Source organism: Physeter macrocephalus, chromosome 8 (genome assembly GCF_002837175.3).
Source record: "Physeter macrocephalus isolate SW-GA chromosome 8, ASM283717v5, whole genome shotgun sequence".
In the NCBI taxonomy this organism is placed as follows: Eukaryota; Metazoa; Chordata; class Mammalia; order Artiodactyla; family Physeteridae; genus Physeter; species Physeter macrocephalus.
The window spans coordinates 10,528,770-10,542,206 of NC_041221.1; the positions used below are offsets into that span (position 1 = coordinate 10,528,770).

The window sequence follows — 13,437 nt, forward strand, 5'->3', positions numbered from 1 at the left end:
GCCGTGGAGCTGCTGGGCCCGTGAGCCATGGACACTGAGCCTGTGCGCCCGGAGCCTGTGCTCCATAACGGGAGACGCCACAACAGTGAGAGCCCCGCGTACGAAAAAAAAAAAAAAAAAAAAAAATATATATATATAGGGGAGCCTGAGTGGTAGTGAATATAGAGATAAAAAATAAATAAACCAAATATTTTTGATGGGCAAATATAAAATTATAAAGTCACTATTGATTCTGTGTTACTATATCTTCTAATTCTATGTTTCTTTGATACATCTTTTTAAACTAGCTTAATATGGATGCGACAGGCTTTCTTTCTTGAATGTTCCAAAGCCAAAGAAGTTTCACAGAAAGAGAACTGGGTAGACAACAGTGATTTCGGCTCTCCTGCTAATTCTTCCCTGACTGATGTGTGATTTCCAAGTTCCCTTCCGTTTTCATGTCAGCAAAACAGAGCATAACAGTGTCGAGTTTATTTGCACCTATTTGCACGGCTATTATGAGAATAAAGCAAGATAGTGTATAGTAAAGCGTTATGGAAAAGGAAGAAGAGAGAAAGCATGGAAAGTGCTAGCACTCTGTCAATTAATACACGGTTCAGTCAGTTCTTGGGAAGAGGCACCTCAGCTGGATGAAGAGCATGGCAGTGTCGTCTCCCCGGTTCCGTGTTCTTTGTGGACCATCGCTCCTGTGGGGTCTGTACGTGGCATGAGGGGTTCTTATTAACAAGGCAGCACAGGCCTCCAGCATTGCAGCTGTGGCAGTCCTGAGTGCACGCGCGAATGCTTCTTTAAAAAGGAGAGCTCTCATTCGTAGCCACATCATTACATTTTCATCTCGGAAGAAGTTCTAGTTAAGTGAATGGCATCTGCTTTGGTTCGTACCTCTACTGAGCAGTCACTAGCACACACCCACACAAACATAAAACCAATTTGGGGGCAGCAGATTTCCCCCTGCTTTACCATCTCTCAAAAGCTCTTATTTGCAAGCTCCCTCACAACAATCCCTGCTTTCTGTGGAATTTAAAGGGGTCTCATAAAGTAGCTATATTCCTAAGGGCTATAAAATCTGCTTTTACACGGTCGCAAATAGGCCTCCCAATCATCAGCTCAAATGAAAGCTGATTCCATATATTCCATGACAAAATATATATCCCAGAAAGAAAACCGTATAGACTTGCCATCTCAGAAAGTTGCAAATACAAACACGGATGAAACAGAACACGTGGGCAGGGCAAAGCCCAGGGCTGACCCCAACCCTCCCCCTCCTGCCCACGCCCCGTCCCTCGCTCCACAGCTGCCCTTGGCCCGGCCCTGCTGCCATCTCACTGTTCCTTTGCTTCCCCACTCTCACATACAGAAACCCCTTTTTAAAAATTTAGTTCTGCCACAACACATTTGAAGTTTTGAAAGGATAATTTTTTTAAAATGAAGGTCAAAAGGAAAAATGAGAGGAAGGAAGGAAGAAAACGCAAAGCCGAGAACTAAAGTTTCAGAGTAGAGGCTTCTGATCCCATCTAAGCCCCAAACTGGGCATTTATTAGCTGGGCAATGAAGTCTCTGGGGGTGCCCACCTCCCACCCCTTCACTAAGGAGCACCGGGGGCCCTTTGCATGCGTAGGACTCAACGCGTCAGTGCCATGACCATCTTTACGCAAGTCTACCTTGAGTCCAAGGTCTTTGCGCTCCTAGATGCACACCTTTCTTCCTTTAGATTATTAAAGTTCAAGCTAAGCTTTGGTCTTACAGATGAGGAGAGATTTAGCTCCTTTGCAGGGCAGATAAATGGAATATTAAACAGTCGTGGCCCACCCCTTCAGCTGTGCCCGTGGAGGACTCTAAGGCCACGTTCTCTCTGAGAACGGCCTCCTGGAACTAATCGGCTTTATAATATTAATGCACTCTAAAGCATGCTTAAAATAATAAATAGGCTTCCGTTCAAGGGAAGAAGGCCCTTTTGCCCCAGAAACATGGTCAAATTTTATGTCATACACTGATTTTTATCTTTAGCTTCTTTGAAGTCTTGGAAGTAGCTTTTTGGCTTGACGCTGCCAGTTGACCCACACAGGTTGGTGCTTTGCACCCTCTTGGGTACACTCATACTAGAGTGGGAAGCTTTTAGTGATCCTGGACGTGTTTGCTTGACATGGGAATCAAATTTTTATAAGGTTGTGTCTGCTGGGATCACGGTGATTTATTTTATAACCTTGCACTTCAAAGGATCTAGCGGTGGGGAAAAATCAGGGCATGACTTAAAGCAAAATGTGGCTTCTGAACTCCTGGATAAGGTTACAGATTTTTAAAAAATGTAGTAGCACTTGAAGACAATTCAGACTTTAGGAGGTCACTAGGCTCTAAAATTAGTAAAGCGTTCAGGAAGGAAGAATATAGGTTGGCTAAATTGCTTGAGTCCCATTTTCTTTCTTTTTTTTTTTTTTTTTTTTTGATTTTTACATAAAAGCACGTTTACATGTGGTGCATTCACTAGGTTGCTTGTCTATACGGTGAAACAAACCTGCTTAAAAACACTGAGTAGCATCTAGCAATCAAACAAGGTCTATGACAGGGAGTTGATCTTACAGTGTTCATTAGGGACCCTACAGTATTTTCCTATAATCTAGATTTATTTCCAGTTTTGATCCTGATCAGTGGTTGCTCGGGCAACTTTGACATATTATTAGAAATGTCCTTATTTTACACGATAAAATATTGTATGAAGCCATTCAATCTGTAAATATATTTGAACTAATTCTAACCCAGGGATAGGATCTGTGCCTTATGTGGGTCAGGTAGCAACGGGATGATTCTACTAATGAACTCTGTTTAATAGATAGGCACCTACTACCGTAAACTCTGTGGCTGTGCTTTCTTCTCATGAGAGAATTGGAAACATTTTGTATTATTAATTAACATAACATTTCAAGGGCCCCTCAGGCCTAAAAGACAAAGATCTTTTGGGGGCAAGGTCTGGCCTTTCACTGGTTCCCCCTTAACAGCCCTAGTCACTTGCTCTGCCCTTTTATGACACAGTTTTCAATGTTAAAGAAAGATGAGTCTGTCCCTTGAAAGCCTTTGCTGACCATTCTGGGACAGAATCTTAGTAACCGTTTTTTCTCTCTAGGACCTAGCCAAAATCTTGTGATCAAATAGAAATGGTTAATAAGAAAATTTTACTGTTGGTTTTAAAAAATGTTACACCTGGCATGTGGTAGATAATCAATGAGGGTGTGTTGAATTAAATATTTCAGTGCATCCAAAGTAAAACTTGCCATTTGGAAGGCGATAGAATTAGGTGTCCGATCATTTTGCCTTCTTGCTGCCCTCTTGTCAGACTCTTGATTTGGAAGCTTTTATTAAGCACGTAAAATGCAAGACTGCAGATACCTTTGTGCCCTGCAAGCTACTTCTCTGGAATACTTTGCTTCTCAGCATCTCCCATGAATACATCTTCTTTGCCACAGCACTTATTTTTGTCCCACTGAAACCTTTGTGCTGGCTCTAGCTCTTCTCTGGCACAAAGAAAACAAAACCATTTCCGGGGAATGAAAGGCTGGACTCGCTGATGTGATGTATTGCTTTCTTTACAAAGACCAGCTACAAAATAGTGGTGTCGAATAGAAGAGACGCCGACAATAAAAATGCCAGCCCAGGATATTTTCTGGACAGAGTCCTTGCAAAGCAATAGCTAAATTACAAGGGACTATTAAGAACAAAAAGGAAGGATGTCGCACCTGCCATCAGTCTAACTCAAATGCACCAGGAAGAGCCAGCAACATCTTTAGCATCTTTTCCTTGCTCTTGGCAAAGCAGAACGAAGTTGAGGTGCTTAAGTCATAAGTAGAAGAGGAAAATCAAACAATAGTTGGGGAGGTAAAAGTAAGCAATGGGGGCCAGGGGCAAAAAGAAAAGGTGAATTTGGGAGAGGGTGGAAGATGCTGGGAAGGATTCCCTCAACGTTTAACCCATTTGCTGCCAAACCCTTGTCATCAAATAGAAATGGTGGATGAGAAAATGTTACCGTCGATTTTTAAGACTGTTATGTGGACAATCCATAGCCCTCTAAGTGCAGCCAGTTAGACCTGGCTGTCTAAATGCAACAAAAACACGCCACCTTGGTACCTCAATAACGATGTCCCTAAAGTCCACACAATGGGTTTCTGTTTTCGGTGAAAGAGGGGTTGGTTATAAAAAAGTCCTTTTGGTATTTTAATGACGAACACTTGTGAATGGAATCCAGCACAGCTCACCTGATACTGAATTTCTCAATAGATTAGGCAACATTATGTTTTTGTAGTGTTGTTTTCTGTAGCTCTTGAATGCCCCCCCCCCGCCCCCCGCTTTCCTCCCTAGTTGTGATTAATTGCCTCCTCTTTTGTGCTTAAGTAGGATTTGCTTGTTTTAGCATTCGTGACATTTTGGCTCTTTTCCTGGTACATATGCCTGTGCGTCTGCCTCATACACTAAACCTAAAGTTCAGAAGGCTCTTTCTTTTCACCTTGTACATCATCGAGCACCTGGCACGGCCCTTAGGATATAGGATTCACTCAAGAGAATCTGCAAAATTAAAAGGTAAGTGGAGAACGTGATTCAGAAAGGGTACCTCAATGAGATTGACGGTTCATCTGAATTATCGGGCTACAGAAGGTGTCAACGGAAGAACTATTAAAGTGTGCAGATGGAGTGCCATGTACTTCAAATATTTTAATTTGTTGGCCAAGTAGAAGCATATTGATAGTAAAATGGGTTAGAGTCCCATCAAAAGGAGTGCTCTGGCTACTTGAAGACAGGTGAAAATATCCCCATGTTCTGCTGTTCTAACTGAACTACAGTCAAATCAAGCATTTACACAAGAGGTCAATGTTTTCCAAGTCTACCAGCCAGGCCTGGGGATATCCCAGATATATTATAAGGACAGTGCTTCCAGGCCTGTTCCTCAAATGCAACTTTGAAGAATACATGGGATGTTGCATACTCCTCACTGCCCTGATACTAAAATGGCAAGCAGCTTATCTATACATTTTACCAAGAAGCGGCTTGGTTAAATACCCTGACAGGTAAAGAGGAGGGACTCAGAGCATTGTCCTGCACGGGGCTTTGTATATGAAAGAACTCACTGGCCTCAGACTGCACAGCCAGGGCAGGTAGGGCTGTTGGCCAGAAGCTGGAAGAGCCCTGTCGCACAGAATCCATAGAGCCAGACTTCGGAATAACGGCGCTGCTGACAAAGGCTCCCATCTGGTCCAAGACCTCATCTTCCATTCTTTCTTATATTTTCTTAGTTAAAACGAAACTCTTACACCAAGCTTCAGCTCCAATTTCTGATTCAGCAGAGTGTGTGTTTTCTGCTTCACAACGCTTTCCCAGGACCAAAAGCCCTCAATTTCCGTTTCCCGGCAGTAAAATAGTTCTCGTTTCCAGAACCAACCTGGAAGGTCTTTTTAAAGGATACCCTGAGAAAACCATAATTCGAAAAGAGTCATGGACCACAATGTTCACTGCAGCTCTATTTACAATAGCCAGGACATGGAAGCAACCTAAGTGTCCATCGACAGATGAATGGATAAAGAAGATGTGGCACATATATACAATGGAATATTACTCAGCCATAAAAAGAAACGAAACTGAGTTATTTGTAGTGAAGTGGATGGACCTAGAGTCTGTCATACAGAGTGAAGTAAGTCAGAAAGAGAAAGACAAATACCGTATGCTAACACATATATATGGAATCTGAAAAAACCAAAGGTTCTGAAGAACCTAGGGGCAGGACAGGAATAAAGCTGTAGACCTACTAGAGAATGGACTTGAGGACACGGGGCGGGGGAAGGGTAAGCTGGGACGAAGTGAGAGAGTGGCATGGACATATAGACACTACCAAACGTAAAACAGATAGCTAGTGGGAAGCAGCCGCATAGCACAGGGAGATCAGCTCGGTGCTCTGTGTCCACCTGGAGAGTTGGGATAAGGAGGGTGGGAGGGAGACGCAAGAGGGAGTATAGCTGATTCACTTTGTTATACAGCAGAAACTAACACACCATTGTAAAGCAATTCTACTCCAATAAAGATGTTAAAAATAAAATAAAATAAAAATAAAGGAGGCCGTAATTGGTGGCACTGCGGCCGCGGCTCAAAATTCAAGAGTGGGGTTGGCAAACCCTCGTGAAAGTCATTCTCTTTGCCTGCCTTGCTGGGGACTTGAAAGACCCTGGCTTCCACTCAGTTTCTGAGTCGTAACATTTGCATGACTTGCGCGTGAGGCCCCGCAGTCCTGCTGACGGCACATCACAGGACACAGAACCAGGCGGCGCGGGGACCTGGCCCAGAGAGGGTAAGTCACTCCGCGGGGGGCCGACTGCCTCCCAGCCGGCCGTGTGTCCTGCTTTGCCGGGGGGCGGCCGAGCCTCCACTCACCTCTCAGCCTCTTCAGTCTCTGCTCCCGCCTCCTCCTCCGAAGCACCAGCAGGAGCGCAAAGAGCAGCAGTAACCCGACCAGGATACAGGAGATGGTCACCAGCACCTTGAGCCCTTCATCGGTCGCCAGCCCTTCACCGCTTTGGACAACTGACTTAATGAGTGGAGGGACTGTACCTGAAAGCAGGTCATGATGTTAGGCGGCTGTTAATGACGACAGCATGGCGGAGGTTTTAGGGATGACGGGTTACGAGAGCCGCGCGAGTGATCCGAGGGCGTCCGCGGTGATGCGGAGGAGAGGAACGCTTCCTCTGGGTCCTCGTTCATTCCTTGACTTGCTCACTCCCCCCTCCTACGCTTACTCTGTGGGACGTGGAATCCGAGTGTGTGCAAAGGGCAGGGCACATTGTTTTTTTGGGAAAGGGACTTCATCTGGCAACGTACTGCTGGGTGCAGACACTTGAAAGCATACGGTCCAGGCTGGGCGCTTAAAAAAGCCACACGCGTTTACGTGGAGCTGAGTGCCACCCAGAGCACAATCGAGAGGGGCTGTTTGAAAAAGGGCACATCAGAGAAGGAACGATGGGTTTGGCAAGTGGACAGAAGGGAGTCTGTGGGGAGACTGTACCAGATAAGCCTGCTTCAAGGAGCTTAAAATCTCTTTCTGTTTGGTCATTCACTTGCTTTTTATCGCGGGTGTAAGGCCAAATTTACTTTTAAAACTGTTTCCGGGTATAAGAGTAAAACCAACTCTTCAAAGGGGAGCCATCCAAGTCTCTAAAGCGAGCTACTTATTGGCCCACGTAAAGCTCTGAAATTCAGATTATCTAGAATTACAAGGAAACACCTAAGTAGACTGAACTCTGAGCTGCTTTAAGCTGCCTTCTGTTCAGAGGCTTAATACAATGGGTGCAGAGATTCAAACACAGGCACCCACATTTTATGGGGCTTGCGTTTTGGCACCGACCATTATGTAAGATGCTCCAGTCCACTGTATCTTCCATGTAAAACAAGGACCAGGAAGTCAGTGATTTAGGAAAAATAATGCAAAAATAATACAATTTCCCTCTGAACAAAAAGAGTCCTGTCCTGCATTTAGTGAGTAGAGCAGGAACAATAGAATGACGGGCCCCGTTGCTATCTGCTAAGGCCAAGAAGATCATCCTTCCAACTTTATATAGAGTGTTTTGGCTGCAAACCCAAGTCTGCAAATGCTCAGAACCCACATAAGAGGCACATAAGGGCATGCAGGTGAGGATGGGCCTGCAGAACCAAGATGACACCGGACCAGGGGAAACATCTGGCTGAGGAAATGGCGGAAGGAAGAGTCAAGTAAAGCCACGGGCGAATCTGAAATCTGACTGGTATCGACAGATACAGAGCTAATCGTCAACGTTTGCTGTTCCTAAAATGAAAAAAATTCTTCAGGCAGAAGTGACAGAAAAGGTATTAAAGCTTTATATCCACAAGCTTAGCTCAAAAAAAAAAAGGTAACCCTTTTCAAGGACAATATACATATGTATTCTTATTTCTAGTGTAATAAGATTATTTCAGATTTCAGAAAATTTTAAATGTAGCTCCCAGGACTTTTTCGTGATTTAATCTAAGATCTTGGATAAAGTGAGAATATTTCTTTTAGAAGACAAACATTTAAAATCTGCAGAGCACTGTGTAAGTAAGAATGACAGCTTCAAATGTTGCACGCGAGTGGTTTCTAATTAAACGATTAGCTGTGACCCTATCGTGGACGTGCACCTTGAAGCTGCGTGCTCTGGACCACACAGATTACGAAGAAGCTGGGCACCAGAGCGTGATGGTCGTAAGGCAATGAATGGACATCAGTCGTCTAAAGTAAGAAATATACTTCCTGCCCAAATGGGTACCCTGCTAGCAAAGGACTTTGGGGGACCCTTAAATGCTAGGGAAAATGGTCAGGGTTGAAGTCCCTTATTTTGTCAGACCAAAGAAGGAAACCATGTTGGAGGAGAAAGCAAGCTGTCCACACTGCTCTGCGGTGGCTGACGCCCTGTGACGGGACCTCTTGGAGTGAAGTCGCTTGTGATTGAGGCTGGAAGGTTAGAGAGACGGGGCCCACGAGGATCAGAGCCTCTGAGGAGAGCCTCCCTGTCCGGGAGCTGGACCAGGTGCCTCAGGAGCTGCGGGGCCCAGGCTGGCGTGGCCAGCACCAGGACTCCCACCTCGGCACCTTCCTGCCTTCACCCCACCCAGGCCCCAAATGCTGCGGGCGAGCCTGGGCTCTGGCTGAGGGGGGATCTGTGGGGAGATGGCCTTGGTGGGAGACTCAGGGGTGGGTTTACAGTGTGCCAGGGCGGGAGGAACAAGCCCTCGGCCGGCCAGGACGGTCCAGGAGAAAATGGCCAAGGGAGGAGCCACGTCTACAACACCTCTGGAGCGTCCTCTGGTCGTGTCCGAGGGTCCTTGGGTTTACGTACACTCTTTTCTTAGAACAGGATAACCTGCGCTCCAAGGAAGCTCCTGCCAGGGTATTGATTAGGCGAGATCCCAAGTGCACGTAAGCAGAGGAGCGGACACCCCTTGGGCTGCCTAGCGAAGAACAGAGTGTTGGGGTGTCAGCTCTGGCGCAGACTTTCTGGGTAAGTCATCGGTACTGTGGTCCAGCCCGATTGGCGGACACCGGACAGGGTCTCTGAGGGAGCTAAGCCCGGAGCTCCAAACTGCCTGATGGATGGCAGCCAGTTTTACCCCGTGATCACAGCACCTAATTCAACCACCGCCTTTCCCGCGGGTGAAAATCACCGCAAGGCTGCAGAAATCAGCAGCTGCCAGTTAGGACTTCGTGAAGTTTCCTGACTGCAGAACGGTCAATGTCACGCCACCCTTTAGCTTCACTGGGCGTGCCATTTGTTCAACGTCAATAGATGGCCCTTACACTAGTCGTAGCAAAAAAAGGATACACATTTCTATCACTTATTTTCAGTCAACGAAATGTCACCAGATACCTCACCTGGTTTGCAGAAAGCCCATGCCAACTGCATATGCACGTGTGTGCGTGCGCGTGCGCGTGTGCGTGTGTGACTGTCTGTCTACTAACATCCCACGACATTATTCTCTTTCCATCAGTGCCTCTATTTCTGCTCAGAGACTAACATAAGCTCCTTTACTGATGGAAGACTGTTTTTGCACATGCAGCTGACGGGCTAAATGAGAGCAGAAAAGAAAGCTGTTATGTGGATTGGGATGGGGTGGGAGGAGGGGAGGGAGACAACAGAAGCAATGTTAGCTCACGGTCATGACCAAGCACACACAACCACGTGGCACAGAAGCCTTCAGCCCCAGGAGAAGCCACTCCTGCCCCGAGACTCCCTGGCGAGCTGCCCGTGGGGCCCTCGGTCCCTCTTTCCTGGGACGCGGCCAAGGTCACGCGGGTACCTGGTCTAGGGAGCCCTGGGCGGAGCAGACGGAAAGGCCCCGAAGCCTAAGGGGACTGGCGGGCGCGAGGCACGCCGTGCCGAGGATGGATGTCAAACGGGAGGGGGCGGCGGGCGCGAGGCACGCCGTGCCCAGGATGGATGTCAAACGGGAGGGGGCGGCGGGCGCGAGGCACGCCGTGCCCAGGATGGATGTCAAACGGGAGGGGGCGGCGGGCGCGTGCACACATCCCGAGACGCGGGAGGGAGGCCCGCCGGCCGGCTTACTGCCGTCGTCGTTGAGCGTGGCGAAGTTGGCCTGCTTCTCGGCGCAGCCAGCACTGTTGCACACCCTCATCTGCAGCTCGAACCACGTGGCTTCCCGCAGGTCGTACAGGATGTACGACCTGGAGAGCGAGGTCCGCTGGGCCGTGGTCCAGACCGCGGTCCCGACGGGTCTGTACTCGAGTGCGAAGGAGGTGATGGGGCAGCCGCCGTCATTCCAGCCGATGAGGTTCAGCCTCACGCGCGTGGTGTTGATGCTGGCAAAGAGCTCCTGCTCCTTCGAGAACTGGGGCTCTGCGGGAGAGGGCACAGGGCCGTCGGCCCACGGGGCACGCGAGGGAAGGCCATCGAGGCTGTCCCACCTTCCCTTGGGCTGCTTTCCCCACAGGCGGGCGCTCAGTCCGAGTCTGGGTCACGGGCCGCTTGTCCACTCTTCATAGGGATTTACGGACCAATGTTCCCCAGGTGGGGAGAGGGAACACTGGGTGGGTAGAGGTTGTTCTGGTGGATCTTAGCGTTAGCCCCCTGAAGAACAAAGCTATTCTCACGTATGCGTTTCCTTGAGTGTTTTTTTGTTTTGTTTTTTTTTTTAAGTTGAGAATTATGTTTTATTCGGTAGACAAAACTGAGAACTTAAGCCCAGGATGCAGCCTCCCGGGTAGCTCTGAGGGGCCGCTCCCCCTTGAGTGGTTTTGAAGGAACCACTGTGACGTGCTGGGCTGACCCGTGTCCATTCAGGGACCCGACCCAAGAGAAGCCAGACTTGGATTGGGGAAGTAGCCGCAGGCATCCTTCCTATCCAAGCGGCTCACACTGGAGCCCAGGGACCCAGTGGGTATATTTCTGCACACATCAAGCCCTCATCATCTGAACCCTGGTACACGTTATCCAAAAACGCAGGTGCCGCAGCCAAATAACGCCTTCACTTTCTAATCTCTCGCTCTCCTGCCATCCGGTCCACGCCACTGGATGAGAGTCAGCAGTGAGGAAACCTACGAAGACCCTCTCCCCGCCCCCTCACGTGCAGCCACATCCCTCCCTCCTGCTGGTGTTTCTGAGCTGCAAATGTCACCCCCGAACGTCACTGCCCTGGGGTTCGCCTCCCTGAAGGTCCATTTTCAGAGAAAAAGCCGACTCACACTCAAGGATAACAGTCTACCCCGGTGACTTCTCACCTGGGAAGTGGGGCCTGCGAGGCAGTGTGACAGTTACAGGTGGAAGGGGGTGAGGTGACTAAGGGAGAAGGTCACCCCAGAAGAAGGTGAGAGGGCAAAGAGCACGTTTCACGGCTACTCAGCCTGGAAACTTTCTGTTGGCACCAAAGCCCTTGATTTTCAAATGACACTCTTCTCTTTTTAATATATTTACTTATTTGTATCGACGTATAGTCGATGTACAATGTTGTGCTAGTTTCAGGTGTAGAGCAAAGTGATTCAGTTACACATCTATCTATCTATTATTTTTCAGATTCTTTTCCCTTATAGGGTATTACAAAATATTGAGTAGAGTTCCCTGTGCTGTACAGTAGGTCCTTGTTGATCATCTATTTTATGTATAGTCGTGTGTGTGTCTGTGAATCCCAAACTCCTAATTTATTTCTCCTCCTCACCTTTCCCCTGTGGTAACCGTAAGTCTGTTTTCTACATCTGTGGACACTCCTCCTTTAAACTGCAAATGAAGTAATGAAAGAAGAGAACCAGAGTATTCTGCATGGACTGGCCATCTCTTTCAATACCCTGTAACACTGCCAGACCCACGTGGGGAATCACAAAGTTCAAACTCACAAACATGTCAATGTATGATGCATCTTTTCCGACTCCAGTCTCCCCTTTGGTTTGGAAAACAGGAAATCTAGAAACTAAAGAAGGCTCACATACCTTTTCCCAATGTTTTCGCTTCTATGATTTCACTGATGCGCCCGGGTCCCACTCCATTTTGCGCAGTAAGAGTGAACTTGTACCAAGTCCCGCATTTCAGATTCTCCAGGCGGTAAGAACGTTCGCTTGGGCTGATGGGAAAACTCCCCCACTGCTCGCTGTTATCCTCCGAGTACTGCAATATGTAACCTTCAGAAAACAAGACATCCTCAGAAGAGCGTTATGTGCTTTCTATCAGAAGTTTGCACTCGGTATGGGATGCGTTCTCAGAATTTGCATATCTTTGGAAGGGAACATCTGAGCTCTTGCTGATTCCAGGAAACTGAACCCAGGCTGGGAGAAGTACTGGGAGGACATATGGATTATGAGGCGTTTAGGCCACGCCAGACGTTACTAGGGTGGGATTGCTGGAGAGCGTGAGGAAGATAAAACCACTTTCTGCCCATTCCCTTTACAAGGTGGAACTGGGCAGCAGGGAATGGATACTGGATCTCTAAATGCCTGACCCTGCGAGCACACGTGCCGAGTGCCTGTGGATGGGCACGGTCTGAAGCTGGGCTCTTTTTAAGCGAGCCAAAGCTCTGGAAAAGGGGTAAGTTATCAGCGGGGGTGGGTAGGAGCCTCCTCAGCCACACCCTCCCAGCCCACAATGACCGCGCCAGGCATTGTCCACAGCCCGTTACTCACATCACCTCGCATAACCCTGTGGATTAGTCATTATGATCTCCGCAGTGCCGACGGAGAGACTGAGGTCCGGGGAGGTTAGGTGACCACTCGAGGGTCTTATAAGCAAGATTCAAATCCTACCGCCAGAACCTGAAGCCTGCACTCCTGTGATCACGGAGACATCCCTCCCTGTTACGCCTTCAGCCCTGTCACCCCAGCCGCCTTCCTGGGGCAAACGTATCCTGTCTGCTCTGTCCTCGTCTCCTAAATGTTCACATCCAGGCAGCCCAGGACTGGCCGGCCTGATGCATGGTGTCCTTACACCAGCACACTGGCATCCTCCCTCCTGCCCATGGAATTCCATTTTTGACACCAGCGACGAAAGCACACCTCACCCCCACGCTGCAGAGCCTCTGAACCCCCAGCTGGTAGCAGTAAGCGTTTTCCACGTGCCTCGCATGAGATCACCCATCTCTGATGCCCTCCTTCTGCAGCCACGGTCAGTATCATCCCACTGGCTTCCTCCTGCCCTCCCCCCCGCCCCCTGCAGCCTTGGGGTCCCTTCTCCCTCCTCAGCCTCGTTTTCCCTTCTGTGCTCTTGATCTGCAGCCCTGACAGCTCTCTCAGCGCCTGATATGTGAGTGATGCACCTGGGTCAGCCGCCACCACCCCATCCTGACTTCGCCACCTCCCTGGTGCCCTACGCATCGGGGGGATTGGGCTTTCCTTCTCATTTCCTTCATCTAAACCACTTCTAGGAAGCTTTTCTAACTCTTGGAGATGGGAACCCCCGTGTCAATGGCTTTGGCCACCCC

General features: G+C 48.5%; 1 protein-coding gene across 1 annotated transcript in view; it reads right to left on the reverse strand.

The window, feature by feature from the left end:
- Nucleotides 1–13,437, reverse strand: part of DSCAM (DS cell adhesion molecule) — a 759,593-nt gene that overhangs the window by 46,214 nt on the left and 699,942 nt on the right. Inside the window, exons 26-28 of the mRNA XM_024120069.1 lie at nucleotides 11,957–12,145; nucleotides 10,083–10,373; nucleotides 6,406–6,582 (exon numbers count right to left, since the gene is read on the reverse strand). Coding sequence (XP_023975837.1) covers nucleotides 6,406–6,582; nucleotides 10,083–10,373; nucleotides 11,957–12,145 — 657 coding nt within the window. The remainder of the gene's footprint in view (nucleotides 1–6,405; nucleotides 6,583–10,082; nucleotides 10,374–11,956; nucleotides 12,146–13,437) is intronic.